The sequence below is a fragment of the Anarhichas minor genome, unplaced genomic scaffold, assembly GCF_050575085.1.
Source record: "Anarhichas minor isolate MPS153535 unplaced genomic scaffold, ASM5057508v1 ptg000007l, whole genome shotgun sequence".
NCBI classification, from domain to species: Eukaryota; Metazoa; Chordata; class Actinopteri; order Perciformes; family Anarhichadidae; genus Anarhichas; species Anarhichas minor.
The window spans coordinates 8,682,638-8,698,780 of record NW_027466453.1 but is presented as its reverse complement, the minus strand read 5'-3'; the positions used below and the strand labels follow the sequence as shown (position 1 = coordinate 8,698,780).

Here is a 16,143-nt window from a genome sequence, read left to right as displayed (position 1 = left end):
TAGCGATGGGAACTCAGCTGCGTGCCGAACAATCTTTTTTATTAATCTTGTAACAAGAGTCTGACTCGTGTGTGTGCAGGTGAAAGCAGATCTTTCCAATTTATTTATAATTAATTTAATTAGATGAAGCCTGTCCGTCACAAACGATCCACATCCACAGCTGGATGTTTCACAGTGGGAACTTCAGGTCAAGTGGTGCAGTAGTTAAAGGGCTCCACAGCAGCCCTATCCCATTACGCGGGCCAACAGCTGTCAAACAGCAGTGCTCTGTTCACTAACCCAAAGCCTAAATCTCTGCTGGACCTAAACACACTGGGCTGGTGGTAAAGGGGGGGGGGGGTGGCACGGCAGGAATCCGAGAATCAGAACCGTTTATTTGAACCGTATGTTGCACATACAAGGAATTTGACAAGGTGGGTGGTGCATAACATTAAACAATCAATACAATGCAAAAAATAGAAACATATTGAAATTTACAATATAATATAGTGCACAAACAAACAGATAACAGTTCTTCAAACGCAAGTATAATGTAAGTGTAATGTAAAAGTGTCAAGTGTATTTAAATATAGAATGTGGTGGGGAGTGTACCGGTAGGAGTGGGTGGGTCAGTGGGGCTTTGTTGATAAACCCAACTGCAGATGGGGAAAAAACTGTTCATGTGGCGTGAGGTCTTGGTCCTGATGGACCGCAGCCTCCTGCCAGATAGAAGGGGCTCGAACTGTTTATGTCCAGGGTGAGAGGGGTCGGCCACAATCCTTCTTGTAGGATGAGGGTTAAGTCCAACACTGGACACAGCGGGGAGGAAATCCTGTCTGGGTCTTGGGTGAGGGGTCGCCGGAGGTTAGTTCCTATCCTAAATCCTTAGTTTGGGGTTGTCAGATAAACTCTGACCTTGGACCGGTCTTCTGAAGAGTAACTTGTGGAGATCACCAAAGACAGAGCAGCTGTCTTTGAACAGACACAGAGCTTGTTATTGATTTCTATAATACAGTACTATTCAAACATATCACAAGATGTGATCAATCATCACCCAGAGAACACAAGAAAGAAAAACATAACACACAGCCACCCAAATGTGAACCATGGAGGGAGCTCCTCGGCTGACTACATTTCATATCCCTCTCTGTTGACAATCAATCTGGTTCACCAACATAAGAGTGTGGCTGCGATGTGGGCTGCAGTGAAACAGGATCCTGCAGGAAGAAACTCAAAAGGGGAAAGAGGGAGAGACACAGAGAGAGAGAGAGAGAGAGAGAGAGAGAGAAAGGAGGGAACAGTGCACTGCTCTGCTCTGTCTCCGATCAAGTTGACATGTGCAACTTGTGTCTACTCTACGTCTCCGTTGAAAACCCCACACGCCATTTTCAACAAGCAGTGTTGTGAGGAGTGGCAGGCAGGATGTGGGTAGGACCAGCCAGAGATTAAAAAAAAAAAAAAAAAAGAGAAAAGATAAAGGGCAAAGTTGCATTAACACCGCAGTTAATATCAAAAGCAAAAGAGTAATGTCAACAGGAAATATAACCTTATTCCTATTGTTTCACTCGTTGTAAATATTTGCCCGGATTTCACAGCTCCACCACATCCAGCATCCACATCCCCATCATGTTATAGGCCTTCAAATAACTATTCTTGTATTCCAGATTCACACTTTCCTCTCATGTGGCTTGAGTCTATCCAGGTTTGTGTTCTGGGAGCCCAACCAAATCATTTGCCCTTCTCCTGATCTGGTGCCTCAACCTGACACACTGTATCAGGTTATCTTGCGTGTATCCAAATGTGTGTGTGTGTGTGTGTGTGTGTGTGTGTGTGTGTGTGTGTGTGTGTGTGTGTGTGTGTGTGTGTGTGTGCGCATGTGTTAATGGAGAGTCATGTGTCATCTCCTGGAAAGAGGGGAGGAGAAGGACAGAGGTGGGGGAAGAGGAAGACAGTGAACACGACTGAAAGACTAGGGGAGAGTTTATAAGTTGACTAAACTAGGAGAATATCGTTTGTTGTTTCTTTTCTCGATAAATGATAAAAAGGCAATCGCAGACGGTGATGGTTTTTACTGCTTTTTTAGGATTGTACTGCTGATATGCTATTTGTATTTGACTACAGCTCTTTCACAAACCGTGTGGAGGGAGGGCTTTTCTCTTTTTTTTTTTACTTTACTAGTGGGCTGAGGGAGTGAGTTCTAAAAATAAAACACATGTTCCTCCAGGTCTGTGGAAGCAGGGGCCCTCAACGTATTGTTTTGGGATATGGGGGAGGACAGGGAGGATCTGGCCTCGAGAGAGATACTGCAGAGTGGATGCAGGCAGAGGGGGCAGGGCGGCTGTACTTTCAAGGAAAGAGTTGAGAAAATATTATCTCTTGCATATTATATCTCTTGCTTATGAATATGCGCAAGCGCATATTCATAAGAAAAGGAAACTAAAATAAAGTAGATTATATTCAGTGGTGCAGATAGCCTTCTGTCCTCTCATGTAACCATTAGACTGGTTGAAATGTGGGGCAGTGTGTTTGTTACTTGAAAGTGTCTGAGTGTGGCTCAGATGGGGTGAGGGGCAGTCAGGATTACTGTCCATAATGCTGAGTACACCCCAGCTGAAAAGGTGCAGCCATGAGGCTTCTTATTGATTTACAAAGCCCTCAGGGAACCAGTAGGGATAAGGGTTAAAAGTATCTGAAGGGGCACTGTGCTTATGCATGCACACGGCTAAAACATATAGTGTTTGTGTGTGTGTGTGTGTGTGTGTGTGTGTGTGTGTGTGTGTGTGTGTGTGTGTGTGTGTGTGTGTGTTTTGTGGGGATAAGTGAATCAGAGGAGCGTATATCCATCAAGCTAAAGTGGGAGGACCAGCAGCTAAGAGCTATTTTCGGTGAGGAACGAGTTAAAGCCAGCTGACTGAGATGTGTGTGGGGGAGTTAGAACAGAGCAGAAAAGGGCAAATGAAGGGATATTAAGGGAGAAATAAGCATGCGCGCCGAGGGGGCTGCATATACAAGGGTTTGGATATATCACGTGTCTGGATTTAGCACCAGTCCTCCTACCTCCTACTGCCGTATCTTTGTAGACTGTTCAGCAAAGTGAAAGAGGAATGAATGGGGGAGGAGTGTGTGCATGCATGTGTGTGTGTGTATTTGAAAGAAAAAGTAAAGTACGAGAGAGAGAGTAAGATATGCAGAAAAAATAAAGAGGGTGCATGAAAGAGCTGTAACCAAAATACTGGAGTTAATTGGTGATATTGTGACACGCTCATATCTGATCTCCCCTTCAAATAAAGTTTGTTTTAAAGTCAGTCAGTCATGCTGTACGGTTCACTCACTACTGGTGTAGATTGATTTAAAGTAAGTATAAGCAAAGTATAGTAGTTGTAACACTTTGCAAATCTACCATGTAAAATATCTGACAGTAAAAGGGAATATTTGATGTAGTGGTGGAAAGTAACTAAATACATTACTCAAGTACTGTAATACACAATTAAAAAATACACATGTGATCAACAAGTAAAGTAACCTACTGCGTTGAAGCACTGATCCAATAGCACAATAATGAAATAACACTGACGGGTAACATTCTGCATAAAAATACTACTTCATATTTACAAGCTTGTGAGTGAAACATCATTTTGAATGCAGGTTTTACTTGTAATCAAGTGTAGTATTGCTACTTTTACTTGAATAAATGATATAAATACTTCTCCATAATGTTAATACTTAATTAATAATACTTCACTATGAAGTGCAATAAAGTGATTTTTTTTGGTCTCCATTTTTATTGTATAAATTAATTGAAATAACTCCCTGTGTGAATACTACAGCAGTGGTTAAAAAAATATCCTTAATAATGAGCAGACAGTCGTGTCTGTGAATATCAGGTGTTCCGGATGATATGATTACTAGCGTCTACTGTAATACAGGACATGTGACGCTTTGTCAGTGTGGAGGGGCGTGTGTCAGGGGCGTGTCATTCCGAGGAGTGTCTGTGCTTAGCCAATCACAGTTTAAACGTGAGGCCGGGGGGGGGGGGGGGGGCGTGGTCTCTCCTCCCACACTGTCCTGTCCCAGCTGCAGCACGCTTTTGTTCAAGCTCAGAAGTCAGACAAGTCAGTCCTTTGCAGAGGTGCGAGTTTTATACGTTTCTCACCATATCCATTCATAAAACGCTTACATCAGCATCGTCGCGTTTGTCAGGCGCCTCCAACTTGATGCATTTTCAACCCATAGTGGCAGTTTTGGAAACTACATTTGTTTTCGGTGTACTTTGGCCGTGTGAAGTTGTTCAAACAGGGACAGCAAAGGTGTCCTGAGTGAGCGAGGGAGTCCTGGGGTGGATTTTCCTTGAACCGGTTCTCTGTTGGTTTTTGCTGGAGTAAGACTGCTGTCATGTACAGTTCCTAGACTATCTCTGACAGACAGGAGAGAGTCAGCTTATGCTACCCTTCATCCTCCTCGCTGGATATCTATGGAGAGGCTGTCCTGTATGCTCTCACGCGGCTCTTGGAGTTACTTGCGGCCGAGACAGCACGGTGAATGTTGAATTCACCGACCTGGATAGCAGAAGACGACACACTTAACCTCATTTGAATGCCGTTGCAGGGCTTTTGCTGGTTTCTGTGCTGCAGGCAGGGCTTCAGTTTGCTCGGACGAGACTATGGGGAGAAAGAGGAGGAAGAGTCTTTTGAATTGCGCAACAAGGAGGACGTGACTCCCAATGGACGGGTAAAGAAAAAAAAAAATCTCCACCTGCACTAGACTACAACTCCTGTGCATGAATACTTTAGCGACACAGTTAATAGCATAGTTGTATTGAATGATAAATACTGGCTGTACAACTTGCACTTTTTCTAAAGCGGGCTCAGCTTCAGGAGCATAATTTCAGTTTTGTGCAAACGGATATGGTTTCAGTTCTTAATATGAATGATAACTTTTGAAAAGTAAATATGTATTGGAACTTATTAAAGGTATTACAAGAAATGTAAACTTTTTTTTCTGCCAATATTTTGAAGTTGCAAGCTACAGTGCTCGCATGTTAGCTGTTAAGTGTGTTTGTGGGAGTTATACACGTGTTAAATACTGGCCTTTATTACTGATGCACGATAGAGAAATGTGCTGCTGCTGCTGGCCAGCTTGACGTTTAGGTTTGCACAGTCTTGGAGGCTTGGGCAACATTGAGCAATCACACACACACGCACACACACTGATGCAAGCTGTAAAAAAAAAAAAAACAGTGTGTTGAAGTGATCCTGTCTGTTTGGCCTCAGTCTGCTCAATCGCAAATAAGACTGCGGCCTTGTCTTCTCTGTAAGGTTAGTCATCTGATCAGGCACAGAGAGTTCAGCATTGTCCACCCACTTGTGAGGGGGCATTGTTGCCTTCAATTGAGGTAGGCTCTATCTGTATGACCCAATGTACAGAACGTTATGTACAGTCTCTTTGACAAAATCCACCCTTTAAATATGTATTGGAGCTGTGTGCTTTTGCCTCACATAAGACTCGCTCTTTATAAGCAGAATGTTGGCGTTTTAATTTGCATTATGTGTTACATGCTGTCATGGGTCTATAGGTAGTCTACACTGAAAGCAAGGCCTTGTAGATGAAAATAATAGCAGCTGGGGCCATAACTTGCACAGCCTGCTTATCTATTCACTGGCCCCCTTTGTCTGCTTGCAACCAACCAAAGTGTGACACCCCAGAGATTTGCATGAAAACTTTGGGAACAGATCCATTTTACACATTTATTGCCTCAACAGAAATCTAACCGTATACCAGCAGCCGCCAGATAAGAGAAACATCTGTTGCTCAGGGGTATCCAGAGAGGTGATGGTGTGTAGCACTCTTCTTCTTGGCAAACATCCCCGTCTTGGTCGTAATTGTACCATCTGCCTGGCAACTGTTCGGTCAAAGGAACCAAACTGCGCTCCGTATTCCCGATCAATATGAGATCGTAGTAACATGTGGAGACGCCTGATGGCCTTTTTTAAAGTGAGACACAGAGATCTCCCTTTCCTGTAACTTTCCTGGATACCTGATCCCGGATTAAAAATTCCACTTTTGCTCCATCTGCAAGCATCATGCTCCTCTAGGTGGCTTGGGTTTAACATTGGTTTATTGAACTAAGAGATTCTGAGGTTGATTGAGGGATGGCGTTCTGGCCCGCCTTTAGCATCTCTAGAAGATGAGTCCCATACGATGCTGCTGCATTTTAACGGTTATTCCTGAGGCCAGGTCAAAATGTCTGGACTGCTTTAATTTCTTTCTCTATCGTTGTTGGCGTTGCTTATGTATGACGGTGTAAAACTGACTCGTGTGAAGCTCATAAGGCTTCTCTGTCTTTAGAGCGGCTCTGGCCCACAGTGGTGTTGCATCACTGATTAGTGTTGGTTCTATTGATTTCTTGCTCGTAAATATTCATAAATATGAAATTTTTTTATAAAATAATAGTCTGCCTGTGTTAATGTGATTGATGTATTTCCCTTTGAGGAACAGTCTGTTAGTAATCTATCACGAGGTTAGGCCCGTTCAGTTTATCAGATTACTTCTCAATGATCCACTTTATTGATTTATTGTTTGCCTAGTAACCAAAGTAAACTGCACTTTTGGATCACCAAGTCTTTTGTGTGTGTTTTAAGTCCACCCAGGTGTTAATAAGTTATTGATTATTCATCCCCTGATGCGTACAGGTAATCAATCCACTTCCTCGAATCCTGTTTCCTTGTGATCTGTGTCACTGTGTCATGCTGGGTGTTGTAATTATATGTCAAAAGTTCACGCTGAGCCAATAATTAAAACCACAGCTGAACCATTCTGAGCAAAGCCAATATCAGCTCTTAACACAAATCAATTTGTTACACACCTCACAGCCCCGCCCCTCAAAATATATACGTATCCAACTGATACTGTTTGGCTGAGGTGGGGCGTAGGGTTGAAGTTGGTCTACAATGAGTCCCAGGGAATGCCCCTCAAGGCTACGTCCCATCGTTTAACCAGAGAGCTTCATTTCTGAAGCCAAACTTTCAGAGAGCAGGTCAGACCGCCCTGGGTGTATGTGTGTGTGTGTGTGTGCGCGTGTGTGTGTGTCTCTTTTGGGCTTCGTAACATTGAAATACCCCATTTAGTAGGCCTCTTTCCAGCTCCTGCCAGGGTTGACCACAGTAACCCACAGGTCTGGTGGAGTCTCCCTCACTCAAGACATCCAAAACCTTTTACCACCATCTCCTGCGTTGTTTTCCAACAAGCTGCCAGAGAATGCCAGAGAATGCCACGATGCGTAGCATCCACAGCACCCAAGCCATAGACGACACCTTGTTCTTTGCCAGGACTCTTTCTCACTGAGGTTGGAACCATGAGTCAGTGCTGACGTTTGTGGAGGCTTGGCCCTCAAGAGCGCAGGGCCGTGTCAGAACCATTTCACTGCGTGTTTACAGTCCTCATTCAAAGAAACTGCTCTCTAACAGCTGCCCAAACAGTCAAACTGATCTGAATGCCTCCAGTGTTGGGACAGCAAGGAACTCATTTTAGGACAGGACATCCGTCATTCTCTCTTCTTTCCATGTTTCCACTGAAACTTTATTCAGTTCTTATCCAACGTTAAGCCACGTTAACCAATCAACGACCACCGCCTGAGTGTTGAGGCCTGCACAGCTGTAAGTGTGGGCATGAGTGCTGCACTGCATCCTGTTTCTTGGAACAAATGGGCACAGTCCGGCCTTTTTGGAGCGGGTCCTGTTAAACGTTTCTACTGCCCTCTGTCTTCAGAGGTGTCACGGTACGCTGGGTTATATTTGGTTTCCGTTTGCGTCTCTGCCTCACCACCTCCAGGCCACACATCTGGTCTTCAGGCCGACACTGGCTGAGCCCATGCATTTCCTCCCGGTTACTCAGCCTCTCAGGAGAGCTGAAGGGGGAGAGAAAGAGGGAGAGAGAGAGTAGATGGGGGTGGGGGCGAGCGAGAGCGGAAGTCTGCCTCGGAACGAACACATCACGGCATCTTTCCCTCTTTCCCTCCATGCTCTGCTCTAGTCTGGAGTGATTCATCCCCTTCCCGTCCAAAGGGAAAGCTTTTGCCAGGGCTCTGCATCGCACGCTATCCTCGTTCCTCATTCCACAGCCCATTAACTCCATTGGAAAGCTATTTTTCTTTAAATCGGCACGTTTTGTGGAGACTGATTCGAAATATTCTAACTTGATCTCTCTGACCCATTAGTTTATTGATCCTCTGATTAGTTTATACCATGTTGCAGTCGTCGATGTGATTATTATTGATTTGTAGTTTTCAGTCATGGCTGCCTGTCTGACTGTTCTTCTCTGGGGCTGTAGGCTCGGTTAAATCGTTTATGGTTAAGGGAGCGTTACCATGAACACTCTCTTCCATTCACAAGGCGCTTTCTGACACTCTTCAGTTATTCTTGCCTGTCTGGTTTGACATTTACAGTAGGCTACCTCACCGTAAGTTAAACATTAGCCAAATCTCATTCCATCTGCCTTATAAATACAACACAGACTCCATACTAGCCTTTACATTTGCAGTTCATGTTTTCTTTGATATTTGTGAGCAATCCGACAAGAAGCAGTGGACTTTGTCTGCAGGGCAAGGGCTATACTTAGGTTGGTTTGCCCAGTAGTAAAGTGTGGTGTGTGTGAACTGTAAGGGGCCCAGAGCTGACCTGGATAGAGTTTCAGGTATAGGCCAACACCCCTGTGCTGGGCCGGGGCAGACACAGGAGCTGGCTCAAGGCTGTGGCTCACAGAGACAACAAGTCAGGACACACAGTGCTGCCCTGCACACCAGGGATTCTGTCCAAATTGCACACAGCAAGCGCTGATGTTTGATGGGGTTTTCCAAGGTCAGGTTTGGGAATCCAGGGCCCTGAGCGCCGCGAAACACCTTTTCCTGTCCTCTGCCTAACAGGGGAGCCTTTGAATGAAAAGTCAATTGTTCCACGGCATGAAATTAGATTTTTACATGTCTGCCAGTGACAGCCCCCATTTGTAGTCTGCAGAAGCGCTAAACCCAGTTTCCTTACAAATCTGACGCCCAAGAAAGAGGGAATGCGATTTGATACGAGCAGCTGGCTTACAGTCGAGATCAAGTCTCGTAATATGTTTCAGACGTGTGGCTGTGTTCATCAGATAATCAACATTAATACACCATCATTTTTACCCCGCAAAGTGCTGTTTTTATACAATCCAGGGGCTGTTTTTCTTTCCTGCTTGTTTACGTGGATAGAAAAGATGAAGGCAACAGTTCCTGTTAGGAGTGCAATCTCAAAGACTAGGGTTATTTTTAGGTTCACAACCTTCTCAGAGGAATGACTTGACTGAATAAAAAGCCTTTTGGGATTTGCTGGTCGAGGTTATTACACAAATGATTCCTCTGTTCCCCACTCCTCTATTAAACGAGCCTGTTTTTGAATGCCATAATTCTCCCCACCAGCTCACCCCTTGCAAGTGAAAGCCAAGCATTGCAGGAACAGAGCAGCTATGCGCTGAGACTGCCAGGAACGGCTGCACGCTCTACTGTAGCATGGCCCCTGAAGGCAAACTATTGAGGGATCACTCCAACCTGTTGACTAGCTCTAAGGACAGACATGCTGTCCGTGTTGCATTATCGTCTATTTACCCTATTCTCTCTCTCTTCTGTTGACAGAGTCCAGCTGAAGTGACTGTTTCTCAACCAACTCTCACAGCCAATGGAACAAACGGGTAAGGAGAAAAAGAAACTGATTTTTTTTTTAACCTGAATTTTAGGAAGTAATAGTTCCTCATTTTGCTCGTATACTTCCTCTGAGTGCCGGGGAGTTCTGTATCACCTGGCAGGCACATGTGTAAGTACAGGCTAATCACTTGATTGTTCACTTCATCTGCACTGTGTGTTTCCTCTCACGGGGCTCTCCTCATGTGTCTAGTCATGCCACATGTGCCTCACCACAAATCCACCGCCAAGCTCGCGTGTGTGCACACAATACAAGCGTTTGCAGACTCGCATGTATATTGACATTATATATTGTCATCTTGAGCTTGCTCGGATGACGTTTCCCCAGCCGCAGTGGTGCTTTGATTGCTTATGGATTATGCCGCTGTCGGTTTTCACTCGTTAACCTCTTGACTGTTTGATTTGCCATTCAAAGGTTGGCTCGGCTGCTTGCGGGCCACATTGGCCAATCGTATGTCGATCTTCAACCTAGAACGTTGTGATCAATTATAGGTTAACTCTGTCCGGCTTCCAGATAGACAAATTCAATCACTTTGTTAGTTGGAAGTCTGTATACTCGAACTGCTCGTTACAAGGAACCACCATCCGTCTCGTCAATAATGAAATTCAAATGGTCATGTGGTTGACAAGTGGATGCTGGTGCCAATGAAGGGAGTGATTCACGGAGGGCTAGATCCAGACTATTAGTGCAGGGTCGTGATCTCAGACAGTGATGTAGCCAGGCTCTGCTCCACTCTGTCGCTGGCATCATGCCCTTATTCCCCCCCCCCCCCCCCCACAGACACTTCCCTCATCTGCAATCTCTCCTGTACATCTGCCGACTCACAGGCAATGAGTCACAAAGCTCGACTTGTGGGACTGTCTCACACACACACCACATATGAATAGACAAGGGTCTGCAACAATACTCAGCAAGAGAAGAGCTGCATCAGGACGTGGGCAAGGGAGCAGAAGATGTGACATTTTGTCGCTGTTTTACAGAACAGGAGTAGCTGTCTCTCGAGGCTTGAGGGAAAGAAGGAAGGGAAGAAGGGAGGCAGGCTTACGAACAGGGTGACTCAGTCCTACCTCAGCACCACTCCTAGAAGAGGTGTGGCTCGGATGTGTGTCACCTCTACATTATAGTGGAGGTGGCCCCGGGCCACATGGCCTAATTAACTACTGGTTTTGAAGGGAGTGTGTTAAACGCCTGGCTGTAATTATCACACTGAGTGCAGAGATTAAAGAGTGTAATGCGTGGTCATTACCTGGCCGATGACTGGACACGCCCAGAAGTTCAGCTGCACGGAGGGAAAGCCAAGCTCTTACAAGTCGGGCATTGTGACGTAGCAAATGGTTCCATTATCCTTTCATCTATAGTCTAGGAGATGGGCCGGCTTCTGAGTGGTCGGTTACAGACGCATGCGAGTGTGAGGCATTTCAGGGCTCACCCAGAATACCTAGTTATAATTGAGTATCAACAATGTATTTTGTATACATGTATGCTCACATTGTGTCACGTTCAATTTTGAACCTTACCATAATTTGTCTGTGTTATGCATTTTTAGGCTTCTAACAGGATTTGTATCACACAAACATAGCTACAGGGCACATGCAACTCTATTCATTATTTGTCCTCATAAAATAAGAGTTATTACACATAGACGCATGCGATCAAAACATATTGCTGTCATTAAAAAAGAAAAGTGACACAGAGCATGCTAGTGTACATTTTCAGTAACAAGGTGGAACGTTTTGTCCATTTTTTCTTTTTTAAATATGTGCATTGATTGAGGGATTTCTTTTACAAGATATACTTTTATTATTGTGATAACTGACGATGGACTCCATTAGCGTCGAGAGATTGGACTTGGCTTTAATAAGTAACCTGACATGGTTCTGCAGGTATGCATTCTGTCATTTGTGAATCCAGAAACTGCAACGTGAAGTTTGAAATGAGCCAAATTAAATGATTGGACGGGATCAGATATGTATTTGTTTTTTGTCATGGCATTTGAATTTTTGATCGTTGTCGGGTTGTAAAAGAGAATTTCAAGAAATATAAGAAAAATGTTTTTGAAAAAGATTACCAAGCCTTACTGCAGACACAGATCTGGAAAACCCGGTTTTCAAATGATAATATTAGTTTGGCCTATGTCAGGAGTCCTGTAATAGATATGTTGTGTGTTTGCTCTGACCAGTCGCAGGCAGCTTACTGAGGGTGTGTGGGTGATGGACATATCTCTGCAGGCGGGGGGCACATGGTCTCAGTCTGTCTCTCAGTCAGCACAAAGTCCCAAGCAGCATGCTCCCTCCTGCTGTGCTCACACTCAAATCTGTCTTACATCATCACTTTTTTTTTCAATCCCTGACAAGCTTTCCTGACTCTTAAATTCCTTCTCATGCCGTAGCTGCCGGGGCAAAGAACAGAGCACTAACTGTACCAGAAGGAACGCCGACACTTGAGAACTTCTCCATCTCCCTGTCTCACCATTTGCTCAGTCCTCTTTCACATTAGCATGTCTGCTTTGACATTTTTATACGGCCTTTTTTTTTTTTTTTTTTTTTGGTGTTGCTACCAGGCTGCAATGTTTGAAAGAGACCAATGTTTCAGAATACATTTCACGTGTGTGAATTTATGTGTGTGTGCGAGAGAGAGAGAGTGTGAGCATGCACGAACCATGTGGATGTTTGCGCGAAAAGCTTAGTAGTGGGCCCCTGGTACTGGCCTGTCTGAGTGTCTATCGGCCTGTCTGTCAACCATCCAGTCATCACAAACTGGCCGTGTTTACAACACTATAGCAAATATAGAAAGTTTGAATTCACCAAGTCACACCATCAGAGTGACTTCAAGCTAAGAAGTCACTCTCAATCATAAAATGTCTTGCTGATCAACACTCTCTCCTTCAGTCACAAACTCAGACTTCCTGTCACAGACACGCCCCCCCCCCCCCCCCCCCCCTTCTCCTTATTTCAAAACATTACTTTTCTTCCCTCTCCCCTCTGCCTAGTCCAGAGTTTCTTGGCAGTGGTCTTGAGTAAACAGCGTATTTTTAGCTGGGAGGTCATATAGGCCCAGTCTTAATCACCCACATTCCCATTTTCCCACCAGCCCAGCTTCAGCCAGAGGCCCATTGCATGTGGGGGGGGGGATCAAGACTCAAGAGAAATAGATTTCAAAGAGGAACTGGTTATTTAGTGCTACAGTATGACCCACTGTATTTTTATGAAGGTCGTCTCATATAGTGTTATTTATCCTCAGTGCTTTTTTTCGGACGTCTAATAAACTGCGTTGATATATGTCATTTGTGCACAGTTATTATGAGCCTGGACATCAACAGGGTTTGCTGTCCAGGCTCATCAATCCCTGTTGAGGTTTGACGTCATTTGTTTCGAATGCCTTTTGGACCAAAACATTTCATCCATCACATAAATCTCAAAGTATTTCAGTGACACGTCCACACACAAGGGTCACTTTTGCAACTGTGCGTGTTCTTGTGGTCACAAGGACCCGCTTTGTGTGCCGGAACATGTCTCCACTGTTTTCCACTGCGGTCATCCAAGCCCGAGAGCAAGGACACAACTTCTCTGACTTTAATTAGCGTCTCGGCATTTTGATTAGACCCCAGACTGAAATCAATTACTCATCGCTCCAGCAGCCACCATCGGACAGGCACTCGCTCGCAAACTAATCAACTCGTTGTGCTGCTCACACTTGGGGTGGATTTAAGTGTGTCACCACCATTGTCACCATGAAAGGGATGCAGACAATATGCTCATCAGCTGCGATGACCTGATTACAATATGTACAGTAGGAACAGTCCAGATGCTGTTAATTTTGAGTCTGTAGCTTAAATAATGCTGCATTCAATGTCATAAGAATGGGAAGAACAGGAAAACATGCCATTATTTAGAATTGTGTGTTTACATATGGTTACCCCATTGTTAGCGTTAGCTGCTTTTGTGCATTTGCTTCTTCCACTTTCTTAAATGTGAAGATTCTAACTGAATATCTTTGGGCGTTGGACTGTTGGTCACACAAAACAAAGCTAAGGGAAACCCAAGCTGGCATTTTTCACTATTTTCTGACATTTGAAAGAGTTGCAAGGGAGTTGCCGCCCTAGTTGAATCAGTTGTATTAGTGTTATTGTAACTGTCTGCTATGAAGGCTTAGCAGACATTTTGCCAACGGTTTGTTTACAGTACTATAGTTCTTATCAACAAGGGGGAGATATTGTTCATGTCGGATATCTCCGATTTGGAATTACGTACTTAGGCTGGTGTGAACAGTTTTGCAATTGTATTTCAACAAACATAGCATAAGCGAGCAGAGCACTAAGATATTTTTGATAATTGAAAATTCTGCTTTCAACAATTAAACAACGCTTACTGCCTAACTTGACAGCCGCACTGGTGCTTATACCTGTTGTAGCTCTTGTTAGCACTGTGTGGGCGTGTACAGACTGTATTTGACTGACTTCTCTACTATTCTACTGTTGATTTTGTCGCACCTGTTAGGGCGGGACAACATACACCTTTATCACTCTTTTAAGTACTTGGGATTTGGTGACCTCATGTATTTTATTAGTCACTTTGGCAGATCAATATTACTTAATAGTTTTATTGGGATAGCATGACAATGTTGTACCTACTATCAACATGCAGCATGCTTGACAATGAGAGATTAAGGTTTGCAAAAGAGAAAAGAGGAACTTATTCCAGCAATACCTGAAGCTACTGTATACAACAGTGGGCCATTGATGATGGCTCTTCCGCCGCATATCACACAATAAAAAAGGGCCTCATTTGCTTTGCACCATACAGTCTCTCACTTCTGTAAAGCGGCTGTAGGACATTTACGCTCGCACAACTGCACAGGATGTAAATGTACGAGTCACTTTTATTTGGTTTTACTTTTGGGAGATATTCCTTTCTTCTTTTCTGGCTCTACTTTTCATGACTTATCCCTCTCTCTCTGTCTCTTCCTCTCTGTGAGAGAGCTCTATTCTCCGTGCTGTCTAATCCCCATGTCAAATTGTTTCCTGCACTCCACAGGAAGTTGCCCACTAAAGGCCCCACCGTCACGGCCTTTGCTGGGGCTTCTGGGAATGTGGGGGCGGTAGCATGGGAGGCTGGTGTGGAGGGGGGCTGCTGAGTGGAGGTGGATGTTTTAGGGCTGCTGGACAGCTGTGGAGATGCAAAGGCCCCCACATCAACATTAGGCTGGTTCTGAGCACAATGATCAAACTGGCTCTGCTCAGGCAGCATTGTATTGAAGGTCAGGCTAGTTCATGCTGCTAAAGGTCAAAATCTGTATTTCATTCCCTCCTCCTTCTGTACGTGGCCTAAAAGAAGCACTGAAGCTGGGGGCAGGTTAGTTAAGGTCTGTTCAGCGGAATGGCAAAAGCCTATAATTCTTAGAAATCTGCACACATGAGAGCCAAGTTTCATTTCTCAAAGAATATTCCCCCAGGATGCATAGCCATGTGTACCACATGACCTTCAATAAACTGTAAATTTGGAAGTCACCTCTTTATTTTCTGTAAGACTGCTGGTTTAAGCGTTTCTAAATCAAAAAAAGCCGTGTGCTATTAGTATGCTTCATTGCTAAAAGGATTGTTTTTTTTATTACTCTTGACATTTTGGATGCAAGCCCATCCCAGACAATAGCAATAATCCAAGGAACATAAACACCTGCACAGCAGGCTATATTCTCCACTTGAGGCATAGTTTTTCTATAGATCAAGTTCCTCTCTCATTTGGGCTACGTTTAGATTTTCTCTGCGTGTACATCTCCGTTATGTAGCAGGTTTTTTTTTTTTTTATAACAACCTCAAATAAGAGACGTCGTCACATATCTGCGTTTATTTGAATGCCTATTAGTGGGGTGTGTTGATGCAGGGTCGGAGGTCCCCATAGGCTGCTGCTGCTGCAGGCGAGCCGGCTTAGTTATACCACCTTACTGAGTATAATGTGACACCCTGAACCAGTTCACATTCACATACAGAAAACCTGGCCCACAATATCGAGTTTCACCGTGTCTGAACATTGGCCTAAATTTGGAACCGATGCCAATCGGTTAGGATCTTCAACAGCAAATACACTTAATACATTGCATGCATTCAAGCATAAGCGCTGTGTAATGTCACAGAGGTCAACATGATAAACCATAGTATAGATGGGATCAGGTCAGCGCACACAGTGAAAGGAAATGGCTTCTGCATGTCATGTAAGCAGAGCCAAAAAAAGATAAGGCTATATTTGGACTCATTGATTATTGCTGGCTTCCGTGAGGAGGAACCTTCCGGAATTATCGGATCAATAAGGACGTAAATCAGCTGGCGAAGGAGTAGGTAACAGGAGGCCAAATGTCCCTGGGAGGGAGGGCTTGATTCATTTCCTAAGCAATGATCCCAGCAGGACAGGAAGGAAGGAAGGAAGGAGGGGTTTGTCACTTGTACCTC

At 44.4% G+C, this 16,143-nt stretch overlaps 1 protein-coding gene across 1 annotated transcript in view; it reads left to right on the top strand.

Annotated features, from left to right (window-relative positions):
* Window positions 1-4,082: 4,082 nt before the first annotated feature.
* plekhh3 (pleckstrin homology, MyTH4 and FERM domain containing H3) overlaps window positions 4,083-16,143 on the top strand; it is a 30,726-nt gene continuing 18,665 nt past the window's right edge. The window contains exons 1-2 of the mRNA XM_076085333.1: window positions 4,083-4,707; window positions 9,635-9,690. Coding sequence (XP_075941448.1) covers window positions 4,573-4,707; window positions 9,635-9,690 — 191 coding nt within the window. The 5' untranslated portion in view covers window positions 4,083-4,572. The remainder of the gene's footprint in view (window positions 4,708-9,634; window positions 9,691-16,143) is intronic.